Here is a 27,642-nt window from a genome sequence, read left to right as displayed (position 1 = left end):
TTTAATTGTCTTGTTATATATTTTGATACATGCCTTTACACAGATACTATTTTGTTACATGTAAGCCAATTTACCTCTGTACATATGTAATTACCTTAGATAAGAAACATGTTTAGAATTAAAGGTAATTTTAAGCATATTTCTATTTGTATCACTGTGTATTTGTATCTTTTAGCAATTATACTCTTTTTTATATTACTTTATTTTTTATTTGAGACCTATTCTGTTTTATTTTATTTCTTTTGTTACAATCTTGTGCTATTTCTCTGGTACGATTTCGCGCAGCGACACGAGCTGAGCCCAGAAAAGGGATTTTGACGTAAGGAAAAATCTATTTCTGGGCGATATTGGTCTCGTGTCGCCAGCGAAAATCCCACCCTACCCATCCCTTCGCCCAAGATTGTCGCTAACTTCAGGATGGCCACTAGAGGCGCAGCAGTCGGCAGCATGGGATGGAGTAGTAGTAGTACGAGCTGCTCACTCTGTGGGTCGGCTCTCCTCAAGGAGGGTTTTTGTTGTGGGAGATTTCTATTGGTATTTGGCTCGTGGTAGTGGTCTCACTCGCCTAGTGTTCATACCGACACCCTCCTGGAGGGTGAGCGAGTCAGTTATACTGACCTTTTTCTTTATTTTTTTTGTTTGTTCTCTGTATGTGTTAGTACATTTACCCTAGAAATAATAGATTAAAGGATATTTCGCTGGCGACACGAGCCAATCGCCCAGAAATAGATTTTTCCTTACGTCAAAATCCCTTATTATATCCCTCATTTTACAACTGCTTTTCATTTGTCCCTTTTTTCCCATCTTGTCTGTTTCTCTGGTACTCTTTCATAGGCCGACACGAGCTGAGCCCAGAAAAGGGATTTTGACGAAGGAAAAATCTATTTCTGGGTGATTGGCTCGTGTCGCCCTATGAAACCCACCCTGTATTGTTTGCCCCCCCTGCAGGACAAGATGTTTTTAGATTAAGGATGACCGCTAGGGGCGCTGCTGTCCGTGGCGTCCTCTAGTAGTAGTAGTAGTAGCGGCTGCATCGCCCGTTGGTATCAGCTCTCTCTTGTGGGGATTCTGATTGGAAGGTCTAATTGGTGAATGTCTCGTGGTAGTGTTCCCACTCGCCCCTATTACCATACCGACACTTCTTTTTAAGAGTGAGCGAGTCAGTTTTACTGACATTTTCTTAATTTTGTTTTTCTCTGGTAATTTTAGATTAATTTTACCTAGAAAGAATGATATTAAGGATCCTTTCATAGGGCGACACGAGCCAATCACCCAGAAATAGATTTTTCCTTCGTCAAAATCCCTTTTATGACTACGTAATATGTTTGTTATATAGAATAGAAACATGAATTTGTACACAGACTTTCAAAAACTTCATTATTAAGACTTTGCAAAAAGGTTTAAAAGTTAGAGAGAATTATCAATGATCAACACTAAAAACACTCCACTTATACACAGTCAATGTATGTCTTCAGTTGTATACATTAAATGTTTGTCTGTAACAATTCACTCAAAGTCTGAAGGAATAACGTAATTTTCTGGTTATTATAAAAGCTCTTTAATATAAGCATAGCTCTCAAAACATACTGCCATGGCCTAGCATGTAACTTTACAGAAACAAAATAAACTTTTCTTATGCAAACCGATTGCCAATAATTAGCCCATTTCTTGTTCCTGCCACTGTGCCAGATGTTTCAATTCCTTACAATGGGAGGCACCACTATGAATGAAATAATTTAGGTGTTAATGCAGCTTTTACAAATATTATACAGGAGAGTTCCTTGAGTTATAGATATATATACACTAAATATATTTGAAGTCACTAGCATGTATATTTTTTGTTGCTCCCCAAACACCCAAATAGGGAAAATAGTTTTGCTTATATCTGAGCTAAATAGGATCCAAAGTAATTTTGGAGGCCAAATTACTAAAGTACTTTATCACTAACTGAGTTCACTAAAATGAAAATAGCCTAAAAAACATGGTGATTACTGAAAAAATATGATTAACAAATTAGTAACCAGTACTGGTAAAGCGATCCTCTGCAAAGTAAACACCTGAGGAATGGGGAATGATATTCAGATGTTAACACCACAAAGGATTCCAGAAAACTGAAGTTATTGGTTGATACATTCTTGTGGATCCAGACAGCAAATATTTGGGGAGGCAATTTCCTCCTGTTTCAGGGACAAGAAGACTGGTGGTCCTGTGATCACCCAGGAAATAGGGTTGTGGTGAAACAAAGATACCTTACAGTTTGCTTAAGTTACATGCATATAAAATAAAATATAAGTATACAAGCATGTACTTGAAGATGAGTAGGGATACAGGCTACACAGCAGTTATGTAGCTGACTGTATCTTAGCAACGAAGTCTGGAGAGATAGAGACCAATGGAGGCCCAATTTTTCATATGCATAAGCCTGATAGAATTTTTTTTCTTATAATATGAAGGTGAAAAGCTCCTAACCAACTCTGAAGAAAGTTCATAGAATAGCTGTCTTCATAGCAAGATATTCCAAAGATGCCTGGTTAAACAGCTCATGAAAAAATTTTGTACTAAGTTTATGTAAAAAGGAAAGCCATATGATGGGAAGTCTAATGGATCCAATGTAAATTTTCATCCATAAATATGCAACCTTCACCACTAGCTCTCAATAGGAATTTCCTACTAGATCAGAGGTCTGAAATACTGACAGTGATTAACAATCATTTCGAGATGAGGACAAAGTTCTGTAGTTAACAAGTCTCAGTCATTACAAAAAAGTCACCTGGATATTTTTGAAGGTGCATGCTATAACTATGGATCTATAGTACAATCACTATGGCTAGAATGCTTGTAAAAACCTGGGGAGCAGTTGCCAGACTAAAGCAGAGAGAACAAAATTGAAATACCTTCTCCTTCCAAATCAAATGAGACTTCTAAAATTGAAATACCTTCACCTTCCACATCATGAGACATCTTGAACAACATACTTATATGTAAATACCTCAAAATAGGCAGCCTTCCAGTCAGTGGAATATCAAAACAAATCAATATCAAACTGAAAAGGGATTAAAAAATAAATTTACCTCCTCTATAGCCTGCTTGGCCATCAAATTCACTTCCCTCTTTGAGATACAAAACTTCTCCAAACCTAGAGCATATGACTCAAAGGGAATTGGTTTAGCTGATAGTTGGGGGCTTGCCTCCAAAAATAGCTTCATTATGAATGGTTCTGTATCTATCTCCTCCTACATCTCAAATACTTCTGGAAGGAGATAGATTTAGCTGTGGGTAGCAGCACATTTTACCTCTTGCAGTGGGAACCTGCAGGTGCCTTGAAGTAGGACTTGCTTCCTTATACAGTCTAAAAGGGCAATTCCTTAACATCCTTTTAAGAAGGTCTGGAGGGAGTGTTCAACACAAAATCCTTCCGGCTGTCTATGGGAGAATCACATGGGAAGAAGATGATGTAGAATTATACAGGTTCCCTGTAGCTGTCCATATGAGAGCTGTTTAACTTCTCCGAGAGTCCTTGACATGACTGAGAGGGGAAAGGTTGGCTAATAAGTTCTGCAGACATTAGCTGTTATCGACAGATTATTCAAGACTAGAATAAACTGTGGACAAGGGGAATGAGAATGGAGGCTCTCTCCCAAGGTGATCTAACACTGAACTGACCATGCCAGAAATATCACAGTAATCAATTAACCCTCATCAAGTTATATGAAGAGCCACTTGAGGAGAGAGTGCCAGGATCCTAGTACATACCCACTCCAACCAGGTAATCATAATGGGCATCTCACAGAGAAACCTCTTCCTCAAATCAATCTCACAGAGAAACCTCTTTCTCAAATCAATCTTTCCACAAATGAAGAATCTTCTTCTCTGTTTAATCCCTATTCAGGGTTGATGTTTTTAATGAGTCTATTTGTGTTCCCTTCATCTATTCCTTTGCCTCTCATGTCTTCTTGAATGCGGTCTCTCCAATTCTCTTTCTTTAGACTGCATTCCAAGGTTGGGCCCACTTAAGCTTGAATCACTTAATGTTCTTGGGCCTATGCATTTTCCTTTTAGTGGCATTTATGGAAGAAACATCAAATTCCATGTAAACTGCTTCAGATTTGTAGTCCAACTTGAGTTGCACATAGAAACAATCCTGCAAGGCATCTGCTGGTTGTGTCAAAGGTGTCACAAAGCTACCCTATAGTTTCACTACACAAGGCCACATCCTGATGACCTGGATGTGTCTCAGTGTATATAGGATGATCACTCACAAATCTTCGTTTAGCATTGCACACTTGGCTTGAGAGTGAATATTTTGGACTTCACAAGGCTTTGTTTAAGGAACAAGGCTCCAACATCAGTCAAGAAGGTGAGTCAGACTGCTTGTTTTGAAATGAAGAGTCCATTGTCAGGAAAAATGTAAAGAAGAGGTGTAGCTGAATGACGGTGAAGAGGACACAAACTATGAGCCTGACATTTCCTTCCAAGCTCCTCAGCCCAAAGATGACTAGGCATGGAAGTGATGCCATGAAGAAGGAGGTCTCTAATTGTGTAGTTATTGATGGTCCTCCATGATCCCTAATGAGTGGCAAGAGTTAGAGTTTGAGACAGAGATAACAGCATCAGGCACGTTGCATTGACCTATAAGGTCTTTTGGCACTCATCAAAAGTGAGACACTGGAATTGAGCGCTAAAAGAAGCAGTGGAATGAAAAGGAACAGAAGGCATAATGGCAGATCAGACAAGAGACACTGGCAGACAATGAGAAACCTCTGAAACAGGAATAGACATGAAAAGAGTGGTGCACACCTGAAGGAAAGGCAGGGAGTGGCACTTAGAGCCCCAATGAGAGTGGTTGGAGGAGTCCTTTTGTTCAGTGGAATAAGTAGGGCATGGAAGCAGTATAATCATGTGGGCAGCAAATGAATGGCTGGCTCCAGATGAAGCAAAACACTTGTGGGCTCAAATTGACTAAAAACCAGCTCAGGAAGTAAAATGGAAACAACTATGGAAGTACATGCACCAATGACAGTAGAAAAATAACCTTCCAAGTTTGGAGTTTTGGGAATTGTAAAGATGAACAAAAGGCTATGTTAAGCTCTGATGTAAAACAATTTAAGTAAAAAATATTGCTACCCTATCAAGTCAACACTACTTTTGGCACTTCACTGTAACCTTTTTATCAATCTACCTCAAAGAATATTCTCTACAAGGTTAAAGCTCCCCAGATCAACCATTTTGCCCCTCCTTTATTATGAGCCAGCAATATACTGCTTTAATATTCCCTTCACACTTCTTGCTTCATAAAAAATTGCATGTCCTACAACCTACTTCATCTTTATGAAATTAAGATCCAAAATCCATTTGAAATCCATGTACAGTATTGCACTCTGCTTCATTTGATACTCATTTTCCCCTCAAGGTTCTATGAAATATCTAATAAATTCCTAGCCCTAAAAATTTCATAACTACTCTACTGTATCATTCTACCATTATCTGCAGCACACAAGTTCAATAACAATTATTCTCATATTTAATAAACCTCAATTCAATTCTCCATTTTACCTTTCAATATCAAATATATGACATACCAAAATCTTTCTTACTTATTATTTTCATTAGCACAGTACGGTATTCATTTTTCCTTGAGACTTTAAGATTACATTTCATTTCTTGATTTACCTCATCATGCATACAAATATGTACATATAAAAAATACATGTGTTATATAACATTCAGATACAGTAGATGCATACAGGTAATTCAATCACCCAAACCTATACAAGAAATACAGGGAAAATAGGTTTTGACAAGAAAAACCTATTTGTGGCAGTCACTGTTGAGTCCTCAAGGATTACCCTTTCCATGGTCTATCCACAGCTCCATGGTAACCAGACTAATGTAAAAGAATTCTATTCTCTTAACTGGTCTTATGGCCAGGTGTTCTGTCGTATAATGATAAACATTATAACATGTGATAGAGTATAAATGGACTCAGGATAAGAGGGCACTTTCTATTATCCTCAGCAAATGCTAATACCCAGTTTACCTACTACGTCAAAGCTGCAAGAAGAAGAAGAAGAGGTGGTTATGCGCATATGCATCGTCATACTGTTTACATCCGACCAGAATCTGACCAAGACACCATTTTTTTCTGTTGGTTAATGTAAGATAATGCCTCACCCAAAACTTATGTCTTTTTGTCAGGGAAGTGGGAGGGTTTTGAGGACTCAACAGAGACCACCAAAACATCAAAACCTGTTTTTTGATAGCGTAGTCACTGTCTTGTCCTCAAGGAGCTTTACAAAGAAATTGACAGGTGACAAAATACTCTTGGATTCTAATCATAACAACCCCAAAACATTTTTGGTCTAGGGTCAAGCCACTAGTTTCTAGGTCCCATTCTTTATTCCAAATACCTTTAGGTTTGGTAGCAAAGAACAAGAAACTAAGTGCACACTTACTTTTTTTTTTTTTAGGGAAGTTCTGTGGTGACTTACCTAAGCATGCTGGGTATGGCCCCATTCTTTATTGCAAATACCTTTAGGTTTGATAGCAAAGAAATAGAAACTAAGTGCGAACTTACTTTTTTTTTTTTTAGGGAAGTTCTGTGGTGACTTACCTAAGCATGCTGGGTATGGTTGCAGTAATGTCAAATCCTCCCCAGCGATAATAAGTATACCTGGCTGTTGGGAAGACCCGTGGCTTGCCGCTGTAGTGCCTATGGGTCAAGAATATCTATGCCACCTACCAATACACAGTGTAGTCAAATTTGTTAGAGCTTGTGACAAGTGTTGCTAGAGTGTACGAAAAAAGGGACCTTTTGGGATGTCCGTCACAACCTATAGGTTAACCTTAAGTGCATGAACTGAGCATAATGTTTTGTCTGCTAATTCTAGTTTACTTAAATTTCCTTCTTAAAGAAATCTCATTCTTGGCCAGAGGACAATAATAATTGATTATCAGCTGTTTGCGTGATGTATTGTCCCCACCTACGAGAGCCCCGATTGCTTATACAAGCTCTTGATGCTAATGCAATCAAGAATACATATTGCATACAGTAGCTTGAGAGTTGTGGTTGTCCCCATCTAAGAGGAAGACCAGTGGTTTGTATCAGATCCACTGAATTGTGGGGCTGATCAAAGTCTAAGCACCTTGTTCAGGGACCAAGTACAGGCAGTCCCTGGTTATTGGCGGGGGTTCCGTTCCCGGGGGGAGTGCCAATCGTCTAAAACCGCCACTAACCGAAACTTGGTGATTTACGGCGTCATAATGGCGCTTGTGGCACTGATAACCGGTTATCGGTGCCATAAGCGCCATTATGGTGCCTCTGTTATGTATGTTATAGCGTCATAACTCTATTAATAACTCGGCCCATTGTGGCGTCATAAATCGCCAATTTTATGGTGCTAGACAAGCCCCATAAAACCAGATTGCTAATAATTGGGGACTGCCTGTAACTGGAACCATTCTAGAGTGGATCTTTGTAGTGCAAAGGACTGCAGAAGGGAAGTGACAACTCCTATACTAGAGTCAAACCACAAAATCGTTAATCAATGATTCTGTTAATGCTGCCTTGTATTCCATGATTGTTGTGACTGCAAGGCATTTATCTTCAAAAAGGGATATGAAATTTTAAAATTTGTTTCCCTAGAATTTTTGACTGGCTCTCGGTATGGATATAATGTAACTATATCCTCCGTAGACACTGGTATTGCCAGATAACTGAAGGCTGTAATTCTTGCACAAAGTATCCAGCAACGTTAGGCGAGTAATTTTCATGGTACAGTATAGATAATATTTAAGAAAATCCACTCGTGAAGGTCTTGGCTTAGAAAAGAGGATCCTTAAACTACTTTCCCTCCTACTGACTGGGATAAAACAGTGGACAGTTTTGGAATTTATCTCATTGCCCGTTATTACAGTAATAAGAACCAAAGCCTGTTTGGCCAATTTGGGGCTATTAAGTAAGCTGTTCCTTAATAGGTTAGGAGTTTGCTCAATACCCTCAAAATCTGGAACTATGGAGGAAAGGGTATATCGTCCACCATTTGTTCCAGTCTTGTGGAAAGACATCTCTTGCTGTTGCTTGCCTGGCTGTTTGCGATTCTCATATGTGGCAAACAGGTCCACTTCCATTTGTGGAAGCATGTTGGCTGTTTTCTGAAAGAATGGTTGTATAATTCCACTCTGTTAAGGCTGTCATTTTCCTTGATAGGGAGCTTACTACTACACTGAGAGACCCCATAAGGTGAATAGTAGACATTGAAGGATGGCTAGCATCACCATATTGAGAGAAGGTGAGTACCATTCCAACCTCATAACGTAGGACATTTCAGTCATATTGACTAAAACCAACTAAATGTCTCTCTTCTGAAGGTTTGAGATTTTTGAGAGACAAAAAGACAGCCATCAGCTCCAGGAAACTGATACGACAATTCCTTAGAGTAGCTGAACACCTCCCTTTCACCTGATGCTCCTCCCAACCTATCACAAGGCACCTGTGTGTATTGTCATTCATACAGACTGACGTGACCTGTATCGCCAGAGATTCCTTCCAGGATCACGACTGAAGTATCTCCCCATCTTTTTCAATCTTTCGACGAGGTCAGTCTTGCATCTTGTTTGTTGCCCGCGACAGCTAAAATTTGTTCACATTCATTTGTTGTAATCCAAGTATTGGATCTATTATTGATGCAAATTGCAACAAGCTCATCATACATTCTAAATGCCATTTGGAAAATGGGCTGTGCAAGGTGCATTTTGAGGACTTGCCGCATTCTGTTTTGAGTATGATGGGGGGAGAGAATGAGCCATGAAAAATATCCCAACATAGTCCCAACTACTATAAGTGTCTCCTGGGTGTGAGATGGGATTTTGCCAATTTATCACAAAACCTTTTGAGTGTAGTCAGTTGACGACTGCTCTTAAGTTTTTCAAGCAAACTTTCCTTGTGGGCCCCCAGATCAACCAGTCATCTAGGTGGGCTATAAGTTATATTTCTGATTTCTCCAAAAATGGAATTTTTATAATAATTAATATTAATAATACTTACCTGTATAATTTATCTAGCCCTAAATCCCCAAAACTTTGCCAAAATCTTACCACATTGGCAACCTTGTTACCTCCTATTCTGTCCACCAGTTGGCAACACAGTTGTTTGACAGTTATAAAACCTTCCCTTGAAAGTCAGTTGTGATATGCAGATCGTGGGGTAGGATAAACTATACAGGCAAGTATTATTAACATTTTTTTTATTACAAAAATTCCATATTAATAAACATTACCTTAATATAATTTACCTAACCCAATTAACCACATTAAAAAGGAGGAGGGAATCTGAATAAAATTTCCCTTTCTGGCAGAATAGGAGGAATCAACATTATCCAATTAATGGAATAGAAAGAAAAAGAAAAATTAATAAAAGGGCATAAAACAACAAATAAATATAATTCATATGCTGAGTTAATAAGTCAAACCAAAGATACTAATAACTCTCTAAGTTTCCTATCATAATGCCGACGAACTGCGGCAGTAATGGACCAGGAGTAAGTGCATAGTCAGTCCGTCTGTACAAGTCACATGACCAACCAGGTGACAAGTCAGACGACATTGGGGACAGAAAGGCTGCATCCCGATGACTTCATCAAGCACTAAAACCACCTGCGACACCTGCTCTCTCACATATGTCTGGCGCCAAAATAGAGGAGCAGGGGAAAATTGGAGACTCTTTCTTGAAGGATGAGCTCTTGAATCACCCCAGCACTTCAATACCAAGCAGCCATTGGAAATGTAACAACACAACCCAACGTCAGTGACACTGAAAACGTCTCATAAGCAACTCTTTACCTGCGCTGTCTGGCACCGAGAGACAGAGGAGAGCGGGTTATTGGTGACTCTTTCCTGAAGGATGAGTGCCTCGACTGTCTGAGCTATTCATTGGGGGTGTGTCAACGTAACCCAACGTTGCTAGCAGCGATAGTGTCTCAAGAGCAACTCCATACTCAAGCTTTTCTGGCACCATGAGAAAGGAGTGCGGAGCAAAAGGCAACTCAGTCCCGGAGGATGAATGCCTGACTGTATAAACTGGTCTCATGTTAAGCGATCATCAAAGGTGTAACAACACAACTGATTTTGTCAACAAGAAACTCAGAGCTACTGAATGTCGCCTGATCTCATGTGTCTGACTCCAAGATAAAAGGTGAGACAAAAGTAGATGGCGAACGAGTCACCAGACGACAGCAGATGACCCATCGACTGATTCCATGTCCAAACAGACAATGGGAGAAGCATGAATCGTCAGGACAGGCGAACCAGTGGTTAGTCCAAAGTCAGAATCAACTTTGGGAGAAGCATAGTCGCCAACACCGATGACCCAGCGACTTGTCCAATGTCATACTGACAATGGAAGAAGCATGGGTCGTCAAAGCGACCAGTCCTTAAGTCATTAATAACACATATAAATGCCTAACTGCCTAATTCCCATTATAACTAAACCAAAAACTGCCCACAAAAGTTATAATGCAAAAAAAAAAAAAAAAAAAGAATACAAATATAGGCAGTCCCCACCTTATGACGTTCCGAGGTTACGACACTTTTCAATTACATTCATCAGAAATTATTTCCAGGTTTATGGCACGTTCCAGGGTTCAGTGTCTTTTCTTTAATTTACTAATTCTTGGTTCCCCCGAACAATACGTTTAGTTTCGTCTTCGACATTCTTCTGCTCCTTTTGCAATCTGGTAATGTTTGAAAATCCAACAGGTGCTGAACCTAATAGCACTTCTAACCTCTGATGCCATGCTTCCACTTTATTTTGAGTCCTTTGTGTACAAACTTCTATCCTATTGTAAATTGACCATAATGAATGTGGAAAAAGTGGTGGACAATGCATTTCCTGTCCTCATAATATTGGCCTAACTTTGCCTCAGCCGTCATTTTGGTCAAAATAATTAATAAAAGGAATCCCTTCATCTGGAATTGTGTTTTTCAATTACATCCATCCCTTCTCACAATTTCGCTGGCTGGTAAGGAGGCTAGTGCTGCCATATGTCGGGTTTTTAAAGAAAAGTTTCATCATTAGCATATAAGGATTTCAAACCAGAGGAAATGATTTTCCTATAGATGTTCTGCTCTATATGAAATAAAAACCACCTGTTAACAATCCTAGGCATTTCGGATTTAGTTGCATTTATTACGCCAGTTTCGAAATTGGTAATTATCATTTCAGGATAAAGGCAAATTTCACATTCTGCAGCATAATCAAGATGATCACAGAAGCACTGGATGTAACATTCACTGCTTTTTGTGACATCAGACCATAAACCAAAAGTATACATATACGACTTCTGTCATTCAGTCCACTTTGAGCATGAATTGTGCACAATTGCTTGAAAACTGTAGGGACAGTCTTGACTGTTCCATCCATTATCCAAAATGGCGCATCTTCAACTTTCAATAAGTTTCTGGTGGTGGTAAACAATGGTATCTTTTGGATAGTGTAATTCCTCTTTACATATTCTGCTTATGACTTTTTTAAGAGCTCCTTTACAGGACCGTTTCTAGCTTTGTGGGGGCCCTAGGCAAGATGCTGTTTGGGGGGCCCTAGATACATAGGTAGGTAGGTATACTTCATTTATCCCAGAGCGGTTTGTCAAACTGTGATGAAGCGATTACTAACCCTTTAGATGGTCTACTAAGATGCAAGAAACTATTACACTTCATATTTATTTATTTCACATCTATTTTAAAGTGAAAAGATAATAAAAAAACAACACTTAAAATAATGCTTAATTAACATCACAGTCCCACTTACCAGAAAAACAACTAATAATTCACATTATTCACAGTAACAATGTATTGTCCTCAAAATGTCTGCTTCCTGGCTTTTTTACTCGCAAAGTCATCAATGATGTCCTCATGTGACACCTGCTCGCCCACTTCATGGTTGATGATTATTGCAAGACCAGTGAGTCAATCCTGTCCCATGGAAGACCTTAGATAGGTCTTGATGAGCATCAGCTTTGAGAAGCTCCTCTCTGCTGAAGCTGCCACAGTCACAGGCAGAGTGCAGGTGATTCTCAGGCCAACCCACAGATTGGGATACAGTTCCTCTAAATGTATTTTTGTGGATAAAGGTAAGGAGTTCAAGAGCAGTCATCTGAGGGTAAGCTTGGCAAGTTTTTGACTTCCACAGCCACTTCCTTTCCACCAATGTCACTTTCATTTCCAGTGCTTATTGTCATGCAGAGGTTGTCACACTGGTTGCCTGATCATCCAGTTTTTGGAAAGTGAGCAGCACTCCAAATCTGTCTCTCACTTCACCCAGTGTTTCAAACCTATCAGTTAAGGATTCAATGGCTTTGTTAACAACAAAATTAAAGAATGTTGCTCTTAGCTTCTTCATGGCATCTGCAATGGGCTCATTCAGGGCTTCATAAGCAAAATGCTTTTTTGTGCTTCTTAATCTTTTCCATTTGAGTATAACCTCTACATTCATTTCCTCACACATGTCTTTAGCAGAGACCTGAGCTGAAGCAAAGCCTGTTCTTCTCTAGTTAGTCAGAGATGTTTTTGCTTTAGTGAGGAGGTCAACTGCCACAACAAGCTGCGTTTTGGGAGACTGCAGGAGCTTGCCAACATAGTTCACATGGTGTAGAATGCCATACCATATGACTGTGCAAATGATAAATCGGTATGACCCCACCTCTTCTGCCAAACTTTGGGCTTCAACCTTGGTCAGAGGATCCGTTACTTCCCTGATCTACAGCAAAGCTTCCCTTATATTAGAGGTCTGGTACCGCACAGCTTCTATGCTGTTAATATGGCTCTCCCACCTTGTGTCTCTCCAAGTCTTGAGTGCAAAAGTGACATGTTCCCTTAGGATTGCCCATCTTTGTGGTGATGCTGAAAAAAGGCTATGTAGTTTCTGTACATTTGAAAGGGCTGTTGCCTTTTATAATAAGGCGCCCTATGAGGTTATGTTAGACTTGCGATAATCTTACGCTAAGTCGGTTGGTTATGCACTTCCATACTCATTGGAGTGTCTTGGGGTTTGATGATAGTGACTTACGAAATCGGTATCATCTTTGGTTATGACGACGATGTGTTAAACTCATGATGATATCTTCTTTCTGATGTGAGGTTTCTAGTAGAAAACACTGAGTACAAAAAATAGTTCTATTCTCTGAGATTACATGATGAAGATCAGAGGAAATTTGTACAGGTTTGCCAATGATGATGGCTAATTCAAATCTGACTACAATCTCGTTTACAAATCATAAAGGAAGCAGACAGTAGCTCGAACATACGAACATACACACATAGATTACAAATCACGTAGGCCGTTTGAATTATAGGTCGCGGTAGTTGTCTCAAGCAGGAAGCTTAGACTAATGTTTTCAAAACAAATGAAGGACCACAGGTGACGGCACGTCATCTTAGCCTACTTTATTGTATACGTCATCTTAGCATACTTTATCGTCTCTGGTCTGATCACATTCCTGCAAGCAATCTGGTTGACCTCATAGTTTTAGTTTTTTATATATATGGAATAACATTCCATATCTTTATTATGTAACACTTACACATTGCTGAAATAGCTGATGGCATCTGTTGAAGCTGTTGCTGCATCAGATACCACCAAGTTTAGGGAATGTGCCCCACATGGAACATAAAGTACACAGGGTTTTTCTCAAGAGGTCTGGCTGGAACTCTTTTGTTCCTCTCTCTCATATTGGCAACATTATCATACAATTGTCCTTTGCAATCATCAAAGGGAATATTCAACTCCATCAGTTTCTTCAAACTCAATGATGACAAACCAAGACCTTTTGTTTCAGAAGCTACAAGAAATCCTATAAAATGTTCCTTGATTTCTGGTGCTTTGTCCATTTTAACAGTTCTTATGATGACTGACATCTGTTCTTGGTGGCTTACATCAGGAGTACAGTCCAAAATGACTGAATAATATTTGGACTGTTTAATCTCAGTCACCACTGAGGCCATTATTTTCCCAATGATTGAGACAATAAGTTTATTTTGGATGGTATTTCCAAGATAGATGGAATGACTGAACTGGCCACTCTCAACACAATGTGCTGCTTCATGACAGGATCAAATTTAGCAAGCTAAGGGAAATTTCAACTTTCCAAGCTACCCCGGGGGCCACTGGTGGCTTTGGGGCCCTAGGCAATCACCTAGTCCGCCTATAGCTAGAAACGGCCCTCCTCCTTTATCCCCAATATATAAGGTATGATAGAAGAATTCACGGAACTACATACATCTTGAATTATTCTGCAAGGCTTTTCACAAGTTTCTACAGCATATTTTTTAACTGTATTATAACATTTAACTACATGAACTCTACTGGCCTCAGCAGATCCACAAGTATGTTCACTTTATTTTTTGGAAAATGTCTGTTATCTTCCCAATGAGTAACTGCAGTAGCTTTGCATGTTCTATTTTCACAACTCAGCTAAACTTTCTTTGCCACTTCTCTTTTGCATCTGCTTTGTGCAGAGTGTATAGAAATAAACAATGACTGCAAGTTTTTGTTTTCCTCTTTCTGATAACACAGTTTCACAGGAAGTTGTCTATGTTAAAGGGTTCAAAGATGTTAAATATTTGTTCAAGTTAAAATTGGAAGAAAACTTTTTAAGCATGTATATAACAAAATTATACCTTTTCCGTGAGGAATGACTGTACTTATCCATATGGACTAATTGGTAATCAGACTAATATGTATTGGAGCAATTGGTGCTAGACCAATCACCCCATTAGGCTAATTGTGCAATTGGATGAATTAGCTTTAGACCAATTTGCATAGACCAGAGGTCATTAGACCAATCATACCCAACCCCAGAATTAGAACATCAAGTTGCAGCCTCAAGCACCTTGGCGACTGAGATGTTCTTCATAAAAACTATCAATATAACGACCACTCTAATACTGTGTGCTCTCGGTGCCTGGCCTTCCTAGGCAACCGAACTACCAGTTTTAAAAATAAGATCTCTGAGGAAAAAGGAAACACCATTCTTTGACATAGGTCTCTTGACATTTCGGGGTGAAACAAACAGATGACGGGGATGACCCTGAATGTTCTTTGTGCAATGTAAATAGCATGAGAGCACCCTAACAGGGCAAATAACTAATTCCTCATTCAAATTACCAACAAAGTCGACTAGCGACTTAAGAACGAAAGACCTGGGAATGGGATTATCAGAAGATTCGATCTTTGCGACTAATTCGGGAAGGTATGTCAAAATCATGTCTTGTCCAGATCTGGCAACAAGAAAAGAGTGCTTGCAGTTCACCCAGAGCGACAAGGAAAAGTGTCTTCGAAGAGAGGTCTCTAAAATCAGCCATATTCAAAGGTTCAAATGGAGGGGATCCCATGTTGGAGGAAACAACCCTGGCCTCAGTTGAGATAGGGAAAAAGATTGAATTAAATCTCTAATGACATAAAAAAGAAGAGAGCCTCGCATTAAAAACATATGAAAGCATTGACCTGTAAATCTTAATGCATGAAGACGACAGGCCCCTGTCATGATGTAAATGAGCTAAAAACTCCACTATTTTCGGTAAGGAAGGCTTAGAAATTGAGTGACCCGTAGACCTACACCAACGTCTGAAAACCGACCATCCTTCTCTGATGGAGTGAGGGGAATAACTGCTGAACTCGAGGGGACGATTGGAAAACGAAGGTCTCGAAACAAAAGGGATCTCATAACCTACCTTCAGGACCTCCACTACCCAAGAGCATCCACTGCTCTCTCCTGCCAAGCTGACCAATGACGAGAGAGACAAGCTACTGCTGCAGTCTCCGGGCGAGGTAATGACTCCTACTTCCGAAAATTCTTATTCACAGACAAGGAAGAAGGACCTCCCAGAGGTTGAGCTCTTCCTCTGCCCTTAGATCTGTGCCAAGAACCTCTCCCGCATTTCAAAGGGCGAGCGCCAGAGGAGAAAGCCGAGGTGTCAGAAACCCAAGAAGATGTACTCGGGAGAAATGAGCCAGAAGAAAGCGGTTGTTGTTTGGCTGGAGCAGAAGGTGCACTAAACTTGCATTTACCCCTTGGAGAAAAGTGAGGAAAACCCGAGGAAAAAAGCTCTTGATAAGGTCCAGTGAGCTTCGGAAGAGGCATCGCCTTGATGTTCTTTCAAAACCTCAGAAAGCACAGACATATCAAAAAGGGAATTGCCAAAAGGAGAAGAGGACAATAAATGATTTCTTTGCATCTCTGAAACAGAAGAGGACAACTGACAAATACAGATTATGCCTTAGAGAAACGAGAAGCGGCAAGCTCATTCTGTTGCACAGAAGCAAACAAAATAGACGAAACAAAATTTCTCAAAAAGAGGAGCATCAGGAGGAACAAACCCCAAGTCCTTGACACAGTACATTAAAAGACCTCCAAGGACCCATATGTTGAAGGATTGAGCCTCCTGCAAGGAGCTCATAACAGAGTCCATGGCAATAGTCTTCGAGCAAGACTGAGACCGAAGCCTTGGAAAACAAAGGCTGACCCGAAAGTCGGACAAAATCAGGATTTGGTTTGGGAGGTCAAGAGAATGAAGTATCATCCGCCAATTGATAAACACCTCTCCGGTGTCATAGAAAAGAAGAGAACTTCCTCTTCTCTTCCCCAATCACCTTCGAAAGTTTAGCTGTGATGTCCGCCCTCACCCTCACAAACCTCTCAGCAACATAAAAATTCCCGCAACCGGGAAGGACCGTCAAGAAAAATCCCATCTGTAATACAGCAAGGTGTAGGCTGCTTCTGCTCTTTAGGCTTTGCCTGAGGAAGAAAACTCAAAGCTAAATAGAAAAGTTTCTTGAACTCAACATCATGACCGCCATTCAAAGAAACACTGATATCACATGAATCCACGTCATCATCATCATCGTCAGAACCTAACTGTGAAACTTCCCCCAAAGTAACATCCGGACAACTAGCTGTCTTAAGTCTAACACTAATACCCCTCATCCCTTCTCCTAAATAAGAGCCCTTTGGCACTGTTATGGTACTAACAGGGGACATTGGGTAAAGAATCGTCAGGCACCTGCCTGGACCGAATCCCCTGCCCCTAGGCCTTCGCCACGACGGGGTTCACAAGCCAGGGTATCTGTCGCACCATTACCCAGGGTGCTGTCAGCAGGTACCTGACGAGGAGCTGAAAATTAATCTAAAAGATTGTTGGACATCCTAGTAAAAGCTGCTTCAAAATTTTCTGACAGCTTGTTAAACTTGCCTGAAATATCTATCTAAACTAAGCTGCAATGTTTCAAATTTCTTATTCCAACTAGTTTCCATGGCAAAACGTTTGAGTCAAAATCAGAAATGACTTCATTAGTTACTGGTTGTACAGGTGGCAAAACATCAATAAATTTGGAATCACATGATACCAAAATTGAAGAACCAGAACCATGAGCACACAAGCCAAGGAAATCATTAGATAGAGGTTTAGCTACTAATTTCTTTTTCTCCTTAGACAATCTTTTATGGTGCAAGATTCTTTGATGCTTAACATACACTGTCATTTCTATGTCAGACCAAGACTTACATAAGTCACAATGAGAAAAGTTACAAACCTGTCCACGACAAGTTACAAGTGTCATGAGGGTCATAATCCCTGCTACTCATCCTTGTCCCACGAACCGGGCAATTCCTGATGTTGCTAGCAGAAGGAAGAGGCGAACCATCTTGGATATCCACTGAACAAGTCACAGAGTAATCCAAGTCACGCTAAAAGTTTTTCAAAATAATATATAATCCACAATGAAGAAATAAAAGTTAAATCACTAATTTTGTGGATTTCATAAATGGTAAATAAACAAAAAGCCACATTAACAAATAATGAGAGCTTTAATGGTACAAAAGGTTTCAGAAAGTTATAAAGAGCAGCTGTGATGCAAACAACATGGGCACTCGTTAACAACTGATTTTCAAGGGAAGGTTTTGTAACTGTTAAATGACAATGTTGCCAACTGGCATACAGAATAGGAGGTAACTGGGTTAACAATGTAGTAAAATTTTGGCATGGTTTTGGGGATTTGGGGCTAGATAAATTATATATTTATTAATACTACTGTTACTGATTTGTTAAATCTTAGGGCAATGTTTAGCCCACAGGGCATAGCTTTGAATCTGTACATATTTTTCCCTATCGGAACTTTGGGAAGGGACGGATGGGAACAACAACAGGGATGTGCCAGTGTGCATATTTCAGATCTAAGTCCCTCTCAGAACAATTGAATGCACTAGGGCAACAGTAGTTATTTGGAAAATATGGCAAACAGTGTGCTTGTTCAATGTTGATAGGTCTAGTATCACTCTTCGTTTGGAGGAATCCTTTTCGGGGACACTTAGAGAGATGTGTTTGTTGACAAATATCTGCATGTTTCTCTATGGCTCCCATTAACAGGGACTTTCTGCATGTAACATTCCAAAGAGGGGTCTGGTTTTTGGAAGAACCCCTTTACAGGAGGGGGAGGGGTGAGACTGTGCCCACCCCAGCACATTTAAAAATAATGCTGTGTCCCTATAGGGAAGACTTCAATTGCCTGTGGTGTCATTGAAGTCAACCCCCAACCATTCCATTCCCATTGGTATTTGCCTCTTTTCTATACTGCTGCCCTTGATAGGCATTCCATTTGTTGCTTTTCTTCTTCCTATAAGAGGGTCTTTGGACCTTGTGAAAAAAGTTTTTTGTTGTTGTTGTGGTCCTTTTGTGAGACATCATCCCATCTGAACATCTACCTGTTCTTTGAGGAAAAAACTTTTGGGATGACTAAAGGCTTACCTTATTAAGAGAGCCTTTTTGGGTTGGGTAAGGGAAAGTTTCAGATTTTTGTTTCCTAAATTCCCCTTTTCCCAAAAGAGATTACTCTCATACAATTCTGTTGGCGAGCTTGCTCGTTAAGTTTTTAACCACAACAGATTCTTCAACAGGTCCTTACAGAAAGGGTTATGATGTAATAATGAAGTTACAATGGGTAGTGACTAGTTGGAGCTCTCAAATGTTTCCACTTGCACTTTTATACGCCATTCTAGCAAGTCATAGGATGCTTGCCACAGTGTTCTCATAAGACTTTTAACCACAAGAGCAATAATTGTTCTGGGACATTTTGGAATACTTTTGATGGCAATTTGCAGCAAGGTGGTAAATGTTACATTAGTAATGAGGTGGATCCTAGTACGAAATTCTGCTGAGGCTGTCGCCCTTGAGATTCTTCTCATAGGGGTCTTAAATTGCTGTATAGCTATAAATAAAGGAAGCTTTTCCCCTTCATAAGGGAGCTGTGTTTTCCAAAACTGATGACCGAGGCAAATGGTTTTAATTCTGCCATTGTTTCTGGTCTTTCAATCACTACAAAAATTCTGAAAATTTGTCTTTACGAGATTAATAATTTTAAAAATGAAGGGACAGAAGGTTGGAACTCTTTGGTGAGCAACTTTGGTCCCAATAAAGGATGTTTTCTATAGCTTTTAATGTTAAAGACACATGTAAGAAAACCATTTCTGTTAGTGGTCTTTCACATGCACAGCTCCAATCATAGTTTTTCTCTCATTAATTAAATATTTACTGTAGGGAGAGATAATGTGCACTAATGCGTCTAACCAAGGATTGTAAGTATCATCAGGGATGAGTAATGGAGCTCTATCATGTTTTGATTTGAAGTTTTGTATTCAGAACTGACCAATAGTGGTTTCCAGTTGTAATTCCAACACTAGCCCTCATTTGGGCAGCATTTGCATCCCCTCTTACCTTTGGGTTGCAGGATGTAGTACTTTTACACTTTAGAGAGTACTGGACTAACTTAAATCCCTATTCAGAATCATGCATCATGTTGCTCATACACTGCCGTTCTGTAGCAACGACATCTCCGGATGTTATTCATAATTTCCTTACAGAATTGATCAATACCACAAATTGTGTATCCCTTCTGGGGGAGCTTGCGTAAACTGACTGACTCTGCCTCCTCCCCAGGGGGCAGAGGTCCTGGGTGAATTACAATAACCCTCTGAAGCTGTTGTCCACTGGGTTCAGGTGGATCCTTGTATCCCTTTTAGGGGGAAGGATCTTAATTTCCTTACGGAATTTATCAAATTCCGCAAGCTGTGTAACCCGTTTGGGGAAGCTTGCAATTTTGAATTAGCTTCAACAACTGAACTGTAACTGCCTGTTACTAAAGAGGCAGAAGTCCTGGGTAAGTTACAATACCCCAAAGGAAATATAGTAATATCAATCAGAGTCAGATGGATCCTGGTATTCCTTTTGGGGAAAAAGATCCTCTTCAGCATTGCTAGCTGTAAAAGGGTATAGAATTCCTTCTATGTATAAGGTTTCTCCCATGGCTATCTGAAATTTGTGTCCCTGACCCATCTGGATTCAGCAGGGTCATTTCAGTGGCAATGCCCCCTTCATATTCCACAGTAAGAATGTCTCCCCATGTAAAAATTCCTCTGTTTCCTCCGTAGGTTTAATCTGGGAGGTAGTGGGGACTGATGTTACTGGGTTTTTGCCCAAACATAAAATACCTGGGAGGTACGTACTAGGGACTGATGTTACTGGGTTTTGATCAAAACATAAATCTTGATCTGAGGAAAAGGGTTACATATCTGCTGCTGGAGTTTGGCCGGAAAGATTTAATTTCCCCTTTCTTTAGTCATACTGAACCCTAGGAATCCCCAGCACAGCTTAAAATGAGCAGTTTCATCCTTAAAACTTGCTGCCAGCAGCATACTACAAGTTTGGTACAAATCTGTCGACCAAGCAAACTTTGTTTTTATAAAAGACTATACCCACGCAGATGGTATGAGCCATACCCACTGGCACAAAATGACCCTGAGCAATTTGATACAAAACACTTGAACTGAAGGTCCTGCATAATGGCAGCCCTGTAGTGATATAAAGCACGTTGCTATTAGAAGCCAGTCATCCGTACTAAATTACTAATGAGGCACACCTCTGTAGTTCCTCATACAGTTTCCATATTTGTAATAGATTCTATTAGAAATCTATGTTAACTTAAGCCCTTTAAGGTTTAAGTTAGTTTTGACAGTCATATATGGCTGTACAGTATTACTCTTTATGAACTAGCTATGTAAAATTTTAATCTGAATTGTCATACACTTTGGTCTAATATCATGCGAACTAATTTGAAATAACCCAAGCCCCTGTTTTAAATGGCTTTAGGCTATCTAATTACACCTAGGATACTGTTTATATCTAGTCCTAGGCTATTTGGGCTAAATCACTATACTTGGTACACCAACAATAGTGTGTTTCCTAGATTGTTCTCTCTTAGCCTAGTATATAGGGTATCGCCTAATCCAGATTATCCTAGATCAAATGTAAAGGCTATATTGAAACAGAAAGTTACTTACATGTAAATTCATATTTACATGTAAATATGAATTTACATTAACATCTCTTGTCTAACTCAGATTGTTTATATCTAGCCCTAGGCTATTTGGTCAACTATATAAAACAGTGCTTTCTAATATGAAACTCACTGATGTGAAATTTTATAGTTAGGCTATCACCTAGTAGAGGTTATTGTCTAATCCTGATTAATTTACTTTAAGGTATGGGATTAACCAGGTGTAATCTGCAGCCTTCAAGATAGGCTACTACCTCATATGGCCAATTTGGTCTATGTACTGTTTTTGATCTACTATAGCTAGGCTAGCCTATCACCTAGCCTAGATTATTGTCTAATCAATCTAAATTATTTAATCCCCCTTTAAGAGTATGCACATGACATGACAGCCTACAGTATTAAGACAATGCTTAAGCATACAGGGTATATAAAAATGGAAAATGCCTGTAGCCTTTTATCTAACCCTAAGCCCTTTGGTGTAAACTTAGGCTACTGCCAAAGTCCATAGCCTAACAGGATATATCCTTAAATTTTACCTTAATTCAGGTTACTGCCTATTCCAGGTTATTTTTGTTCACTTAAGGATATATATAATCCTAGGTTATAGGCTACAGACAATATCTGCTACAGTCTAGCTAACACATTCTCACTGAATCGATGTAGACTGTAGGCTATTGTGATATCGTTATCTGAAAGGATTATCTATATTAATATTTGTGGAACATTTCTTTAGATAAAACTCCTAAACAAGATGATACATTTCTTCAAAACAATTTTCGCTTCCACAAATAGCTAACAATCACGCAAGGTAAGAGGCACTGTGTGCTGAAAAAAAGCCAGTTTATGGCTTTTCACGCTTAATAAAATAATTTCTCCACAGTCTATACTAAAAAATGTTTAACTGGAAATTGAAATTATGTACTCAGCTTTCAAGTTAGATGTTTCCATGAACTTTGGCAATGAAATCAATAAGTGAAGAACAATTTCTCGGAGCTAGCCTAACGATCATAAATCCTAAGAAACACTGACATGTGCTGATGAAATAAGCCAATTACAGCATTGCACGCACAATTAATCATTGCTCCACAGTCTAAACTAATAAAATTTTTAACTGTAATTTAAAATTATGCACTTAGCTGAATCAATAAGTGATGTAATAGACTTCTCTGAGCTCTGGTTTTTTGACGGACCAGAAAAGGAATGGCGTCTTGGTTAGATTTTGGTTGTGTGTTTATAATATGACGATGCGTATGCGTATAACCACTTGTTTTTCTTGTGGTTTTGATGTAGTAGGTAAACTGGGTATTAGTGTTCGCTGAGGATAATAGAAAGTGCCCTCTTATCCTGAGTCCATTTATACTCTATCACATGTTACAATGTTTATCATTGAGACACAATACCTGGCATGAGACCAATTAAGAGAATTCTTTGACAGTAGTCTGGTCACTATGGAGCTCTGGATAAACCCTGGAAAGGGTGATCCTTGAGGATGAGACAGTGACTATGCTATCAAAAATGAGGATACTAAATTTTGCATTATCAGTAGTAAAATACTGTTGGAGAAACATGCTGCATCATGCATAACTGGTGAAAAGGAATTCAGATATTAGGCAGCAACTATAAGTCTGGAGCCACAGCCATCATTAAACTGTCATTACACATTAAAGGAATGTACTCTAAAGTAATTATAAAAGGGTTATAAATGAGGACAATCATATTAGCTCAGCCATGCCAATTCAAACGATTCAACTGATATAGTGTCAATTGAAATGATGTTCCTCATTAAGTTCACATAAACAGAAGTTGCAATGTAGAAATATTTTAAACAATTTTTCTCTCGAAACAATTAAAAAAACTGGTTTTATTATAAGGAATTTCTTAGCATTTGCTATTTAATAAAAATTGATAACTTTAATATGGGCATTTTAATTCAAGACTTCTTCAGCCACCAGCATTCTAACATCAAACAATGACAGTAGACAACTAGATAAGTATAATACCATAAAACCATTATTTAATAATAAAAACAAAACCACAATCTAACACATAACAAAAACATAGATTCAAATACAATTATATGTGAAATAAAATTATTGTTACAGTAAGAATTAATTAGGTACACATAGGTAAACATTCCCTCAAAAGAGATCAAGTAAGTAATCTTTAACTATATACATGAAATATACAAGAAATTTTAAACTGAAATAATATATCCTTTATCATTACTGATTTTAAAAGAAAGACTCTAGTTGCAGATCTACTCCGACAAGAAAGAAAAAAAAATTATGTTGTTTCAAAACAGAAATTACTTACACTTGGGTATGCCTCCAATATGTGATTCAATATCTGTACAGCTTCACTGTACCGTTGCTCTTTAATCTGAAAGTAAATCATACACTCATGAAAGTGGTGAAAAACAAACACAAACACTCACATTCGGTTTATTCTCATACTTCACGATCATGAAATTGGCCTAAGACATTTTACAAATACCATAGAGATAATATTTTGGTTAAAGCATGGAAGCATGTAGGAATTGCATCTTGTGTGCAATTTAGGGTGACGAGAGAAAATCTGATCAGGCTTGACTGGTCACTATTTTCCCAAATGCCAAGAGCAGCACAGCTTACACATGATAAAATACAGTCTGACGAGAAAACATCATTCCTAACAGAGATATGCCAGGTTCCTTTTGGAGGCAGAAAAACGTATCATATGAAAACATTTCAGTTTCCAAGTTGGTATGTGAAAACATTCTTGTTTCAAAGTTGACCAATAAAGAATTTTTGTCATGACTTACATACATATCCATTGCAGTTGTCAGAAAAGTTCTTGATGAGTGTTTTTTATTGTTATTTTTGTCCAAAAATGACACAGTACACACTAATGCTTTCAAGCAAATGGGAAATATCTTTAAAGTTATTACTACAGTGTGTGAAAAAACAACAACTGTTCAATTTTATGCTGTATGTTTCTTTGTTATTATCATAAAAAAGTCTAATCTTATTGCACATTTATTTCACATACATATATTCAGGGAAATACATATACTAATGCTCTTGAAACACAGTAGGAACACTGATTACTTTCTATGACCAAAATAAAACCTATACTATATGCTTATGTATTAATAATTGTTGTTTTCTGTAAATGCAAAATTTAAACGCATTATTCAATCTATAAAGTAATTCTAATTGGGTAGGCTGCAACCATTGTCCATTCCCATAAAATTTTTATTGATGGCACTAATTTGCTTAATCTATGAAAGTACGTAGGAGTTTACATTTTTACTTTCTGGCCAAATACATATCAAACTATCAATATACATAAATGGATGTGGAATAATGATGCTTTCAAAATATTTCCATGAACAGATTCCTTATTAAAGGAAAATGGGAATTTCCTATGGCTATACCAAGATTTTTAATACCCATATGTACATATAGTACTTCCCACTGAATTCAAATTTGTAATCTTTTATATAGCTTAATTAATTCTATATGGATGTCCTTGCAGAACAGTTTATCAAGCTATCTGCTATCTATGGTATCAATATAAATTTCAAATACAAGTAATCAATGAAAACTTCTGTGAATAATGACACTGAATCAAAACTCTCAAGCCTGAAATTAGTATTCATCTGTACATTATTTAATTCACTTATTAAGTGTCCATTATTTTTGAAGTATCACCAACAGTAATATCATGGTAGTAAATGAATAATGAATCACATATTTAGATAAAAACATAAATGACACTGACCATTTTCTATGTCTGCTGTTCTTCATTTGAAGGTCTTCCATAACTTCTTGACATTGGGAAGTTTTAAGAACTCTTTATTTGTAACAACTTTTAGAATTTCAAGTAAAATTCTTAGGTGTTCCAAAACTCCTTCAAATCATTATTTCTTGACATATTCAGTTTCACAAAGGCTGTCTTGTAAGGAATTTCATAGATGAATATGATATTAAAATTTTCAGGATTAATATAGATGTAAAAAGAGTTTTGAACCAATAAGGAGTAACAGCTACCCCCATTTGAGGAACCACACCCATATAGCCTATTACAAGCATACAAATATTCCCTCTTACAAGTGAACCAAAGCCTTCTAGACATACTCTCCGTTCCTTAAGTCAGGAAGTACCACCCTTGGCAATGCAACCCAGTATTTCCCCCTCAGTTATTTGGTTCTCTAGGTCAGGTTTGGTCAGGATGGATTCCAAGAGCAATAAGCCTTCTTGGGCCCAGCACCCTAGAATGAGTTACGTTAGGACGCATTCTATTTATCCTCTTTGAGCTGTGGCACCCTGATGTAATGATGGAAATATGATATTGTTAAACTACAATAAAGTTTTGTACATACTTACCTGGCAGATATATACTTAGCTATAGTCTCCGATGTTCCGACAGAATTTCAAATCTCGCGGCACACGCGACAGGTAGGTCAGGTGGTCTACCTTACCCGCCGCTGGGTGGCGGGCGTATGAACCAATCTATCTCTCCAGCCAGATTTTTTTCTTTCACCTGTCTCCTGAGGGGAGGCTGGGTGGGCCATTAGACGTATATATCTGCCAGGTAAGTATGTACAAAACTTTATTGTAGTTTAACAATATCATTTTTGTACATGAACTTCCCTGCCAGATATATACTTAGCTGATTGGCACCCTTGGTGGAGGGTAAGAGACAGCTAAAGTAATAAGGAGAGATAAGAAACAACTGATGTTGTAGGATATAAATAACCTTGGTTCTTACCTGTTCAGGCAGAAGACTTCATTGATATTGTCTCTGAGTCTGCGTTGCCTGGAGAGCTACAGCTAGGACGTGACCTGATGCTGAAAGACTCTCGGATCTACCACTGGGATATGTGATCCCTTTGTGTGGTAGAATCCCAGTCGGATCCTGTTAAAGGGAGTTCGTCCCTATCTTAACAGGTCCTAACCACTACTACTGCAAGGAGCCACACTCATCAGACCACCTAACCAAACTACTAAAGATTAGTATTACGACCTAAAGAGATGCCTTCATGCATCCTCTTTAAGGCAACCAACAACAACAAATACAAGGGGGAAAAATTTATACTACTAAACAGGATGAGTTCCAGCTCCCTGCCCCAGCACTGAATCCGCAGATACGTACGGGCCCAAGGCGAAGCATTTTTCGTAAGTGATTCTCACATCACGTAAGTAGTGGTTCGCGAACACTGACTGACATCTCCAGAATGTTGTCTCCATCAGATTTCGCACGGACATATTCTTGTTGAAAGCAAGAGAAGTTGCTATGGCTCTTACTTCGTGTGCTTTCACTTTAAGAAGCCTAAGATGTTCTTCTCTGCAGGATCCGTGTGCTTCTTTGATGAGGCTTCTCAAGAAGAAGGACAATGCGTTCTTCGACAATGGACGAGTAGGCTCTTTTACTGAACACCACAGGACCTCTCGGTTGGCTTTCAGTTGCTCTTTTCTTCTAAGGTAGTATTTCACCATTCTCACTGGGCAAAGAGTTCTCTTGGGTTCTTCTCCTACCAAAGAAGATAACCCACGAATCTCGAAGTTCTTGGGCCATGGACTTGATGGGTTCTCATTCTTTGCAAGAAAACCAGGAAGGAAAGAGCAAATGAGAGAGTCCTCCTTAAAACCCACATTACCATCAATCGCCTGAAGCTCACTCACTCTTCTGGCGGAAGCTAGAGCCATCAAAAACAGAGTCTTCCTGGTAAGGTCTCTGAATGATGCTGAATTAGGGGGTTCAAACCTAGAGGACCCAAGGAATTGAAGGACTACATCCAAATTCCAGCTAGGTGTCTTAGGAGACTGCATTTTCGTTGTATCAAAAGACCTAATAAGGTCCTGTAGGTCCTTATCTTCCGATAAGTTGAGGCCCCTGTGCCTGAAGACATTCGCCAACATACTACGATAGCCTTTAATCGTCGAAACGACTAAGCACATTCTTGTCTTAAGAATAAAAAGAAGTCTGCAATTTGATTCACAGAGGTACTGGAAGAGGAAACGTTATTCCTCTTGCACCATCTTCTGAAGACATCCCACTTCGATTGGTACACTCGTAAGGTGGAAGACCTCCTCGCTCTAGCGATTGCCTTAGCAGCTGCTGACGAAAAGCCTTTCGCTCTGACCAGTTTCTGGACAGTCTGAAGCCAGTCAGACTGAGAGCGGGGAGGTTTTTGTGGTACCTGTCGAAGTGGGGCTGTCTGAGTAGATCGCTCCTTAGAGGAAGCGATCTTGGAAAATCCACTAGCCATTCCAGCACCTCTG

At 39.0% G+C, this 27,642-nt stretch overlaps 1 protein-coding gene across 5 annotated transcripts in view; it reads right to left on the bottom strand.

Annotated features, from left to right (window-relative positions):
- The window catches only part of LOC135216729 (intraflagellar transport protein 70A-like), a 351,887-nt gene that overhangs the window by 256,113 nt on the left and 68,132 nt on the right, over positions 1-27,642 (bottom strand). For all 5 annotated transcript variants that reach the window (XM_064252195.1, XM_064252192.1, XM_064252191.1 and 2 more), the window contains one exon: positions 23,690-23,755. In XM_064252195.1, coding sequence (XP_064108265.1) covers positions 23,690-23,755 — 66 coding nt within the window. The remainder of the gene's footprint in view (positions 1-23,689; positions 23,756-27,642) is intronic.

Source organism: Macrobrachium nipponense, chromosome 6 (assembly GCF_015104395.2).
Source record: "Macrobrachium nipponense isolate FS-2020 chromosome 6, ASM1510439v2, whole genome shotgun sequence".
Lineage (NCBI taxonomy): Eukaryota > Metazoa > Arthropoda > Malacostraca > Decapoda > Palaemonidae > Macrobrachium > Macrobrachium nipponense.
Note: the sequence above shows the minus strand (reverse complement) of the source record. Positions and strands in the feature narration are given on the sequence as shown.